Source organism: Stylophora pistillata, chromosome 6, assembly GCF_964205215.1.
Source record: "Stylophora pistillata chromosome 6, jaStyPist1.2, whole genome shotgun sequence".
Classification (NCBI taxonomy): domain Eukaryota; kingdom Metazoa; phylum Cnidaria; class Anthozoa; order Scleractinia; family Pocilloporidae; genus Stylophora; species Stylophora pistillata.
The window spans coordinates 4,176,090-4,188,908 of record NC_142524.1 but is presented as its reverse complement, the minus strand read 5'-3'; the positions used below and the strand labels follow the sequence as shown (position 1 = coordinate 4,188,908).

At 39.3% G+C, this 12,819-nt stretch overlaps 1 protein-coding gene across 1 annotated transcript; it reads right to left on the bottom strand.

Moving 5' to 3' along the window:
• Window positions 1-5,715: 5,715 nt before the first annotated feature.
• LOC148727816 (E3 ubiquitin-protein ligase pellino homolog 1-like) lies at window positions 5,716-12,325 on the bottom strand. The gene is made up of 9 exons (XM_088763172.1): window positions 12,284-12,325; window positions 11,453-11,590; window positions 10,671-10,871; window positions 10,221-10,403; window positions 9,329-9,427; window positions 8,423-8,521; window positions 8,004-8,132; window positions 7,112-7,227; window positions 5,716-6,131 (listed from the first exon to the last, which is right to left on the bottom strand). The coding sequence occupies exons 1-9, from the start codon at window positions 12,323-12,325 to the stop codon at window positions 6,008-6,010; spliced, it is 1,131 nt and encodes a 376-aa protein (XP_088619298.1). The 3' UTR covers window positions 5,716-6,007.
• Between the last annotated feature and the right edge of the window lie 494 nt (window positions 12,326-12,819).

Below are 12,819 nucleotides of genomic sequence, written 5' to 3'. Positions count from 1 at the left end.
GCAGCAGAGTCTGTGGGAAAATGAAAGAAGGATGGAGGATCCTAGAAAAACATTTATTTCTGTTCAAAGCACTTTGAGACATTGCTTTACAGCCAACTTTTATTATAATGTTTTGATGATTCTGTAAAAATATAAATATAGCTGTACCCCTCTGCACAGGTGTTTATGACTCCCACCATGCCTTCAGAACTGTAATTTAAAATTCCAATTTGGCTGATTAAGTTATTTACAAAACATTCCCGATGAAAGTTGACCACCTGGATATAAATTGGCTTATAATTTATCAATTCTCTCTAGCCCTTAAGTGGGAAACTTTGCAGATTAATGATAAACAAAGTGTTTCTCCTACTTCCTGCCCTAGAATCTCTCACCTTATCCTCTTCTCATGTCTATTCGATACCCCTCCCACACCCCTCCCACACCCCTCGTACACCCCTCCCATTTCTCTTCCAACCCTTTTAGCTCCCTATTTCCTTGAGATCCCATTCATTTCACTATTCCACTAAATCTTATAATTTGAAACTAGGAAATTTCTTGTAACCAACCTAATTTTCTTCAAATTAGACAAACAGAACCTACCTTGTTTTTCAGATGTTGTAGTAAAGATAACAATAAACTGGGTACTTGAAGCACCGTGAAATACCTCCTGGAAACTTTCACGCATCTGTAGTAAGTCCAAGTGGAGACCAGAAAGATACGTTTGCACTCGCGATTGATCAGCTTCGATTATTAAGAAATTCGCTTTGTCACTCAGAAAAGTCAGAGATTGATAAACCAACTTTTGATCAATATATGTATGTGGCTAAAGAAGCATTCAAAGTTCTTGGTGTCAAGACTGACCCAACTGATGCCATTGGTGGTTTGACAGAGTCCGACTTTCCCACGAAAGAGGTTCGCAGTTTGGAGCAAGGTATCAGTCAGGAGCTTCGAGTGCTACACGAATTTCTCAAAGGCGAGAGTATAAACGAATTAATAGCAGTGAAGGACAAAGTTGACGGTAGAGGAAGTAGGGAAGACATTGCTTTGTTGGAGCGAAAGATTGATGACTTAAAACTAGAAATTACTCAAGACCAGAAAGGTAAAAAATTACAGCTTTTCTTTAGCTATATGAGAAATTTCAAGAAAGTTTGGTACCTTAAACACTCTATTTCTATCTCCCCAGCCTAAAGATACAGACAGAACTCGCCTCTTAGTGCGTTTCGAGATTCAAATAAGTAACGCGACCGTTCAAGAACTGTTCCCTCAAATAGGCCAATAGGTCGACTATGGAATCCACCATTCTAAGTATGAATAATAATTATTTAATAACCTTGTTTCACACGCACTGATTCTCAACGAGCAATTCACAAACAGCTGCCGCCTCGGTTGTCGCGAAAAAGATCATTATGCATGCATTTGGTCTATCATGTTAACAATTTCAGATTAAATTCAATGCAATTAGCATTTGATTTACAGTCCTTTATTATTACACAGAATACTCATCATGATTGACACTATTCTTTGCCATTTTAAAGATTCAACGGTATTGCCTCCGCCATCATGTCTTCCTCCGATGGTTCCACATTTCGCTGGCCGCCAAAGAGAGTGTGAAGACATTATCGGTCACCTGAGTTCCACATCCACTCGAATCTTGTCGATATGGGGCTCACCTGGTTTTGGAAAAACCTCTGTGGCAACTGCTGTGGGACAAAAACTCCAGGATAAAGAATCTCCCGTCTATAGCTACTTCTTCTCCTTATGAGGGCTAAACTCATAAACTGATCTAATATCCAAGCTTTTTAGCTTTTTCAGTAGAACTTTAAAAGATGAACTACCTCAGCAGCTACCGATGGACGAAGATCTTTTCAAAATTTTTCCTGAGATTTCGGACGAGTTTGTGATGATTCTTGACAATGCTGATGACTTACTTAAAAGTGCAGCACCCAACGTGAAGAAAAATGTTATACAGTTTCTTCAAGACATTCTGAGTCGAACCACGAAGGTAACTATTGTTATTACCACAAGGGAATCACTTGAATTTATGAACGTGCATTTTGAAGGCCACCATGCAGTGAGAATAGGGTCATTAGATGAGTCCTTCTCTCAATTGTTAGTGGGTGAGTTACTTTCAAACGCTATTACCACATCTGATCGTGAAGAAATTGTGAAAATCTGCGGGCATGTACCTTTGGCCATTAAGTTGTTGTGTTCCACCATTTCTGAAGACAACACTCAACCGAGTCAGTCTCTTGAGGAATGGAAAAAATCTGTAGAAAGAAACATTGTGGATCTGTTGGACAATCCAGACTATCCTAGTAATCTGAGACTAAAATTTTTATTCAAATCGTCTTTTGTAAGACTTTCAGTACAGGAGAAAGAGGCGCTCTTGTCTCTAAGTATTATATCAGAGGATTTTAACCTATCGGTAGCTGCAACTGTCATGGGTATTAAAACAAACCTTGAGGCCAAAAAGATGTTGCATAGGCTTCGGAGGATATCGCTACTCGACTCTGGTTCCAAACCTGATTCATTTTCGATGCATAAACTGCTTCAGTCCTTTGTTAGAGAAAGAGGAGAAGATGAAATGAAACAGTGCTGAGTTCAAAAGCGCGCTTTTATGCATTTTACGTTTCTCTTTTTTAGAAGTTGAACGAACAGTTCTTGACAGGACATTCAATGCCAGCATTTGTTGAGTTCTATGAAGAGAAGCAAAATATCGTTCAGAGTCTAACAGAAAGTTTTTCAGATCCTAAGACATGTGACACTGTTTTTGGTGTTTTGATAAAAGCAGAGATATTCTTAGATTCCCTTTTCTAGTGCGAAGGAGAAGTCGTTGACAAAATTTACGAATCAGCAATCAATGCGGTGAAGAAGCTTGGAAAAGGCAATTTTCACAAACAGTTAATGGTTTCGCTGGCTTTTGGTGAAATGTATTGGGGCACAGAAGGAAGAACAATGAAGCTGCTTTCCGAAGCCGGGGACGAGCAAGCGTCATGTTCTCTCTCGGCAGAACATAGAGGAAAACTCATTTGTTACAGAGGCGTCTGTCAAGTGGCTTCTAGAAAAACAGAGGATGGAATACGAAGCTTAGAAGAAGCTCTTTCGTCACTGTCTGGCGATGCTGAACAGAGAATTGCTATTTGTCATCGTTTCAAAAAACAATATTCAGTTGCGTCTGAGTTTTATAAGAACGCTTTGCAAGAATGTGGAGCAGTTGTAGACATGAGTCTTTTTATTATTCCTACAATGGAAAACAAAGAAGTCAACATTCTCGAAAAAGAAATCAAAAACGAAAGCCAGATACTCATCCGGTCAGGTTAGAAATTATTTGTGTTGTTGGCTCAGTAACAAATCATTTTTTTTGATAAATATACCGAGAACTCAATGAGCAATGCTGTAATCCAAATAGCAACAGAATTACAGAAACCGACATTACAGAGATCACTCGGCCTTTGGAAATTTCAGCGCAATGTCTGTGATACACTCCAGAGTGTGTTTATCATCAAGAAGCAATTAAATTGTCTGCTGCAAGTATCAGCTATCATGAAATGGCCATTACGGAAAATGGAAACGTAGAATCAGAGACTCAGCCGAAACTTGATGAGAATCTAGGGTTACACGAGCATCAAGAAGAGCTTCTAAGGAGTTACTTCGACCATGGCGGGAATCTGTTCAAACTGCAAATATATCCTGAGGCCCAGATATTTTATAATCGTGCACTATGAATACAAGTTAAACTGTTTGGAGAAGAACACCCAGACACAGCTCAGAGTTACCAATTACTCGGAGTAACACAGCACGAGTTGGGCGACTTTGCTTCAGCGCTTCAGTCCAAACAGCGCGGACTTGACATCCGAGTTAAACTGTTTGGAGAAGAACACCTAGACACAGCGAGCAGTTACGAAACACTCGCAGCAACACAGCACGAGTTGGGCGACTGCTTCAGCGCTTCAGTCAACACAGCGCGGACTTGACATCTGAGTTAAACTTTTTGGAGAAGAACACCCAGACACATTGAGGAGTTACCAATCACTCGGAGCAAAACAGCACGAGTTGGGCGACTTTGCTTCGTCGCTTCACTCGGAACAACGCGGAGTCGACATCCAAGTTAAGCTGTTTGGAGTAGAACACCCAGACACAGCGAGGAGTTATCATTCAGTCGGAATAACACAGTACAAGCTTGGCGACTTTGCTTCAGCGCTTCAGTCAACACAGCGCGGACTTGACATTCAAGTTAAACTGTTTGGAGAAGAACATCCAGACATAGCGAGGAGTTACCAATCACTCGGAGTAACACAGCACGAGTTGGGCGACTTTGCTTCAGCGCTTCAGTCCAAACAGCGTGGACTTGACATCCAAGTGAAACTGTTTGGAGAAGAACACCAAGACACAGCGAGGAGTTACGAATCACTTGGTTTAACACAGACTTTCTTGGGCGACTTTGCTTCAGCTTTTCAGTGAATACAGCGTGCATTTGCCATCCAAACTACACTGTCTGGAGAAGAACACCCAGACACTGCCTAGAGTTCGAGTACGAATCACTCAGAGTAACAAAGCACGATTTTGACGACTTTGCTTCAGCGCACAACACGACCTCGCACAATTGCAACTCGTTACTTTTAAAGCGCTTCAACTACCCATAGATCATTACATTGAAAAACACCCAAAAATTCAGAACACATTTAAATCGCTATCCACGACCTTTGCCGCTATGATGCGATCCCTTCTCTCACATGACATTTTGTAAACACCCTTTTTTCACCTTTTTTTCAAATACGTCACTGTGGTTGATCGCTTTAGAAAGTGACGAAAACTTGTTCGATTCTGCAGGCCAGGAACATGTTTGAGAACTTGAATCGCCTATCGTGCTTTGTGAAGTTTTGCTGCCCCATTCTGAATGGAAAAAATTAAAGAATATTTTTAGCTTGGCCTCATGGGGGGGAATGAGAGATAATCCCAAATCAAAATTCTAACATTTAGTTACACTTGATAACTTGAAATTACTTTGCGATTATTGCTAAAGCTTTAAGTTAAAATGTTTTCAAAATGTGCCGGAGAAGTACAAAATTAATCGAATGGTCTAAAGACATCCTTTGCACATTTGTCACGACAAGTAAGTGATAGTTAGTGGATCCAAGCAGGTTTTTCCATTTACACTGATCTTGTCTTGCGGAACGATCTTCTTCTTCAGGGAAGATAGTCGCTCAATTTCCTGGAGTTGACTACATGTGCTACAAACCGGTCAGTCAGTCGGTCATTCAAGGTAGTTTTGGTTTTATCAACTGAGTTGATAATGTAAATTGGCCACCACAAGGAGTTTCAGAGGTGACGTTTGGAGCGTTAGCCGGAGCAAATGTCGCTCAGTCAGTCAGAGTCGTTCGGTCAGTCAGTCAGTCAGTCCGTCGCTCAGTCAGTTGGCTCGTTACTCGCACAAAATTCACGCAAACGAAAAGATTGAAAACAAAAATGTGAACGTTCGAAAAGGAAAAATTTAAGACCTTTTTACCTCAAAGTTAAGTTAATTGCAAGTAAGTTAGGCTTTTCACTTTCTCTATACACCGTGAATTACAAGCTTTTGTAATTGATTGACAACTTGATTCTAACAGCCTGCAGGCCACCTCTGACTCGTTTTCAACCTTCTTACATTATCAGACGTTTAACTTCTGTCTTAGTAGCTGTTAGAGCAATGAAAGATTTCACAGGCACTGGCTGAGAAGAAAATCAACATGAACTATCTTCACCTCAGACCACATTTTATTGCAAAGAGGTATACGACCTTAATTACACATCTAATTAGTGGCTTTAAAATACGACTTCTTCGAAAATATTAGCAGAGTGTAAACAGAAAAGAGACATCTAACAAGTTTCAATAATAATAACAATTACAATAATACACGTTCAGCTTTTTTTATAAATAAGTTAATCAGTTATCAACTCAGGCCAGCTACTGTCATTAAAAGCCAATTGCTGCAGTGAGGCTGTACACCATTTATTGTTATACTTTTTTATAGATCTTTTATTTACAATGTTATTCGTCGGTCGAGAAGATCAACTTGACAAAGCCGTCTTCACTTTCCAGCGGCTGAGCACAGAATGGGCATATGGCCTGAAAAGCATCACAGCCATGAGGAATGGGAAGTTGTTGCCAAAACCTGCATCAAAAGGATAAAAAAAAAAAAAACACCACTTTATTATCGATTCTCCCTCATGAACGAGACACGTTGATGTTATCTGTGAGAAGTTAACAGTTCATTAACAGTTCATTCCGCCGCCTGGTTAGCTCAATTGGGAGAGCGCCGGACTGCTGTGCGGGAGGTCGAGAGTTCAATACCGGCCGGACCAACACTCAGGGTCTTAAAATTAACTGAGAAGAATATGCTTCCTTTCTTTAACATCAAGAAATGGTTAGATATTCTAGTCTTCTCGGATAGGGACGAATAAATGGAGGTCCCGTCTCCTGCAGGGTTGGGGTAGGAGACGTTAATTTCCCACGCACGAGATTACTGTGTGATGGATGTCCTCCCAGGGGTGGGTTGGGTGGGTAGTTACATGGCCGTTCTGAGAACCACTTCTGTGAAAACGCCCCTGTCTAAAGATTATTATCTATTCTATCTATTCTATTCTTCATAAACATCTGTTGACCTTTTTACGTACTCCAAGATCAAAATATCAATTCTCTAAACTGTCTGTTCTAAATTTCTCACAATTTCAGCTCTGAGAATTTGGTATTCAATCAAACAAAATTCCCCTTATCAATATTTTTCTTTCTTCTCACCTAGCTCTTCTCTGCTTTAGAATGTACTGTTATTGTTAGGGGAAATTCCTTTGTTCACTCGGTGGAATACAAGGGTTAAGTTAGTATTTTGGCTGACAAAGTGTCTCGTATAGGATTGGAACTCTGTTAAACTTCACTATCAAACTGATAAAATATTGGTAAAGTTTTACTGTTACATAGTGTGACTTTACAGGTTACAGGTTACTTTACATATTATAAACCATTTTTTTGGTTCAAATAGCTTACAAAAGGTCTTAGGGAGGAACTCTAACCAGAGAAAGACAAATTGAACTCTTTCAGATGCAACTGTTCTTCAGTTGCTAGGGTATCTCATTCTGGAGCAGCAGGGAACCTCACCTTACTGTTTCCTCCGAGCAAACATGTCCACAAGGTACAAAAGCATGTGTAGCAGCAGGCTCTCCCTGATTGAATGCAGGTTCTTTTCCAATACTCAGTGGCACATACCTGCTGACCTGGTGAAGCAATGGAAATTGTGGATGTTGCTTGACACTAGCTAGCTTAAAAGTAAGATGGATGCCTTTGGTGTCAAATATTTTCCACAGTGGCCAGCCAGCATGCTGATGGAATATTTTCTACGCCCCCTCCTCTCCCCACTACAGGTTGTCATAACCCTTCCACCCACCCAAGAGGCAGTAATTTCCAGGCACCCTTTGACAATGACTAAATCAGTGGATGGGAATAGTGAGCCTGTGGGTGGGGTAGGGGAATCCTTGTAACACCCACTATATACTAAGTACTCAGGAGTGAAATGACTGTCACTAAACTACCCTTAAACCCTGAGATCCACTGCAAAATAGCTGAGATGTTCCACAGGAGCTTGCCCTGACCAAATTGAAGAGCCCACTATGTTTCTGGCAATAAACCCTTTGATTCCCAAGATCTCCTAATCAGTTCTCCTTACCATCTGCCATATAAATTCTTATAATATTAGTTTGAAGAAATTGGTTTTGGATCAATTAATAACCTCCTTTGAACTGATATTTTTTCTTTATTCTCACAACATGTCTGCTTGATAATGCTTTGACACCGTAATGAGAAATTCTCTCTTGGTCACTCAAGAGAGTAAAGGATTAAACTGCATTAAACTGTCTAAATTTTTCCTTAAGAATCCTTGTAGAAAATTTTCTCATAATTCTATAAAATATAAAATTCATTTGAGATTGTAGGAAAAGTTTTTTTCTTAATCTCCTCTTCTTGTCAAAATGTTTCTTATGCCAGGTTTTATTACCTGTAAACAAACTGGACAAGTTCTTTTGTCTGCAAGATTTCTCTCAGGTGAATTCCATGAATGAACACCATGTAAATGACCACACTTGAGGTAAACATATGGCTGTGCATTGGTCACATTGCTAGAGGGCTGAAAACAAAGAAATATTACAGGAAAATTAAAAGGGAGAAGGGTGTCAATGATATTACATTAATCCTTCCTATCCATACAAATGTACATCAGTATGGATGTTTTCCACTCTGTTCTCCATACATTCTCTTTGGTACTGACATGACAGGTACTTCCCCTAAGGATTGGGGTGAGTTTTGCATATCACTTCCCTCCCTCCCTCCCCAAATAAACATGCATCACTAAAAATAAATAATACTGCTGCAACAAAGATTCAATAAAAAACAGCAAAGGAACAACCTCAGTCTTACCTCTGATTGACTTGGAAATCTTAACGTTGTGAGACCCACAGGACACTGAGGGCGAGAAGCATTTAGGCACTCCCTCATTTTGTCAATTGTTTCCAAGGTCTACAGGTTTGAATGGAAAAATTACAGTTAAGTCTCAATTGTTTAGTTTTGCCATATCTAAATTCCAGCTTATTAAATCATGTCACTTCCTTCCAAAATAAATATTATACCAATAATAATTACATCTATTGAGTGGAAACCATTCTGAAAATCTGTTCTAAAATACAATGGTCCTACAATAATTATAAATTAGAAGAAATCTATTTTTGTATATAAATTTAAAATTTAAATGCAATGGATTTATCTTGCACCCTTTGTGGCATTACAGATATCTTTATCAAAAAACTTTTCTGATGTGAAATACATGGAAGTAATCATCATGTCCTTAATTCATCACTAAATAAAGTTAAACTTGCATTTATTGAAGGCTCTCAATCAATTAAATTATGAAGGGTTAAAAATGTCAAAAGGCAAATTATACAATCACTGTGATACCAAAGTGATGGAACAACCCCATTAAGGGAACACCTCCAGGAGACAGAAAATTTGGTTCTGTCCTGGTGTACCGGTTCACAAGGGAATTACCATTGTTCTTTCTTTGTTTAGGAGTCATTGATTAGCTGTTGTGTATTGTTCGGTCTTTTGTATCGGCTCTCGTGAACCGGTACATGAGGACAGAACCGAAAATTTGGTCAGCTCCTAGAAACAAATTATTTATTATCTTGATTAAAGGGTGTCTATGTCTCTATTAAGACAACTTTTTTTCCAGTTTAGAAAGTGTTCCCTAAATGAAGTCATAATGGAAAAATTGAATTAAAGGTTGATGGTGAAGAATAATTTTGTGAAGCAAAAGACAGAGAAACATACAGGCATTTCCTTTATAGCTTCAGCTGATCTCCATAGTAACACAGCTCCACAGAGATCAATCAATGACCCATCAAGTAAATCATTGGACTCATCTTCAACCTAAACAAGAATAAGTGTTATTAACCCTCTACACCCTAACATCAGTATGCATATTCTCCATACTGTTTTCTATACATTTCCTAGGGTGCTGACAAGGAGAATTTGTTTAACAATCAAAACCTTCCTCCTTTACACCCTAACATCAGTATGCATATTCTCCATACTGTTCTCCACTCATTTCTGAAAGTGCTAATCAGGAAAATTTGTTTAACAATCAAGAGCTTCTTTAGTTGGTAATCATTTCTTTTATTTTCTCATGATTCAGGGGAGATATTAGAGGTTATTTACTCTTAGAGGTCAGATGGCCATTTACATGTTTGAAGGGTGAAAAGGGTTATTGGTGCTATTGATATTATTGACACATTGTGATCATAGCAATAATAAATAATAAATAATAATAATAAGTAATTTAGCAATGGACATCCACTGGGTGGCTCTTCTTGTCCACTGTTTCCAGATCGAATTGGAATTTGGAATGTTGGTTTTGCAGAGAGAGGAAAACCGGAGGACCTGGAGAAAAACCCTCCGAGCAAGGACGAGAACCAACAACAAACTCAACCGACATGTGACACCGGGTTCGGGAATCGAACCCGAGCCACAGTGGTAGGAGGCGAGTGCTCTCACCACTGCGCCATCCCTGCAATGATTTCCTGCCAGGTGCTATATAACCTACTAAGGTAGCATCATTACTCAGTCCTTTAACCTTTTGGCAGTGACTGGTTGAAACTGATGGCAACATAACAATAAACAGAGGTCTATCTATCAGTTAGTACTGTAAACTACTGGAACTTACAGTCTTCCCTTTCTCAGTGGTCGACCGTGTTCTACGAAGTCCATATACATTCCCACATACTGATATTTCACACCATATTGTGGGCTGACAAGAAGGACCACCCTTGGCATTCATTAGACGAATGCCATTGGTGGTCAGACCATCCATCAAATTCTCGTCATTTTGCCACTTGGGGGCTTTTTCCTGTTGAGCAAAATCACGATGTAACTACTTTGACAAAAAAAAAAGATGTTCTTCTGCATTAATGCCTTACAAACACTGCATTCAAACTCCAGCAGAATAAAAATGACTTGAACTTGTAGGACTAAAGCATTGCAAAATAGAGTAAAGTTTAAAAAATGCCAATTTCTGCTTTAATAAAAATGAGTATAACAAGAATCAAGTATTTTTTTTAAAAAAATTTATTGAGATGTATATTTTTATTTTGAAAAAGTAAAGTTTTGAACTTACTCCTAAAAATATATTACTAGATTTATCAAAACCAGCTGCAAACACCCTGGCAGTATAAGGTGGTTCTCTATCGACGACAATGCGACAAGCATATCTGGAGATAGTGCTCTTGTGTGTGTCTGGGTTCAAATCTGAAAGCTTATTTCCAGGAGCTGTGTCAGTCACCACAAAGTCTATTTTAGAATCAGCAGAACGGCCAATCTGCAAAAAAAGAAAAAAAAGTCCAGTAAAAACTGAATTCTATACTGTTCATCTAGCTATGATAATCCTCATTGTAAACCTAAAACTTAATATTACACAAAAAGTCTCCAAATGGTAACAGGTATCTCTCACAGTGACCCAGATAGTGTCAATGCAAAATACACTGTGTAGACATCTACGTACACATCACTTTGCTTTGTAGTTACTGGTAAGTTTAACTTTCATACTTTCTTGAATTTATACATAGTGCCAATGCAAAATACACTTACAAGTCACTTTCCTTTGTAGTTACTGGTAAGTTTAACTTTCATACTTTCTTGAATTTATACATAGTGCCAATGCAAAATACACGTACACGTCACTTTGCTTTGTAGTTACTGGTAAGTTTAACTTTCATACTTTCTTGAATTTCTACATAGTGCCAATGCAAAAATACACACACATGTCAATTATTTGCCTTGCCCTTCGGCTTCGGCAAATAATTCATCTACTCGCCATGGACAAATCACAATATTTTGCTCAACCTCGTCCAATAATTGTTAAACATTTGTTGAATAATCTGCCTAGATTGGGATCTCCACCTTGTCGAGGTGGGGTGGCTTGCTCTCCCCAGTGACCCCTAGAGCTATGTTGGCTGGAGTCTTGCACTCCTGGCAGGGACACCCATGCCAAAAAGGTCGAAGGGTAGGGGCCAGACAAAGAGTGATCCCACTGGCCCTCTAGGTTGGGAGTTGAGCAGAGGGGTGATAACCCTCTCCTGTAAAAAAAAAAAGAATTATTACAGAAACCAGAAGCAGAGTGAATTCACTATTTTAAAGGGGAACTGTGGCAGTACCTCATAAGAGAGAATTAATGAAGCACGGGAGCCAAAGCCAGCAGGACGCCTCCAGGCTGATGAAGCCACTGTTAAAGAAAGGCAAGAGGCAGGTTGGAGGTCGTGGGAGGAGGTGCGGACCACAGAAACCAATTGAGAGGAGTGGAAAAGCTCTGTGAAGGCCCTATGTGCCATGAGGCATGATAAGGATTGATGATGATTTGTTGAATAATGATCTGCTCTGTTATGCCATCAGAGGTGGAAGACAAGAGCACAGTTGGTGGGAGGAGTAGAATCCTCCTTGGAAATCTTTGTTAAAAAACCTGACTAGGTCTTAAAGGAAAAGGTCCGAAGGCTGTAACTAAATTTTAAGTTTCTTCTGCAAGTATGTACCATCATGTGACAAAATTTACTTCTGCCTGGTTAAAGATAAACAGTAATCCTAATTTGCAAAGAATATGGCAGGTTTTCAATAGTTTTTCATTTTTCAGGGAGCCTATTTTCCACCTGGCCATGACAGCAGAGGAAGTAGGGCTTCTCGGTTGGTAGAGATATTCTCTGATGTTAGTTAAGAACCGTAACCTCTCAGTCTGCCAACCTCCATCCCCCACTCACTCCACCCCAGCTCACTCCACCCCATGCTATTGCCAAGGAATCAGTCAGACTGCATTAACTGCGAACGGATCTCTGGATGCGCTTTGTAGAAAGATGTGCCTCAGATTTACATGCATAAAACATTAGTCTTTGCACTGTGCTAGTCACTCAGTTGCAATATGTTTGCAGGAGAAAAGATATTGAACAAGTCAACGTGACCTATGAGAAGTACTGGAATGGGGAGTGCAGGTATGCAAGGATTTTTTCACACAATATTTTGTGAAAATATTTTCTAACTAATTTATTGGGAAAATTTTAAAAATGTACTCGGCAGGAAGGCACATACCCACAGCCTAAATTAGGGAGCATCTTTTACCCCTTCTCCACACAGATTTACATACAGCTCTCTAATAACTTTTTGTTTCTTAAATTATATTTTTTTTCATATTTTATTTTTCAAAGAGCTGGGACCACCTGATTTTGAAGTAGCTGAAAATGAGGCTATAAAGCTGAAGGTACGGGTGTGTTTGATTCATATTT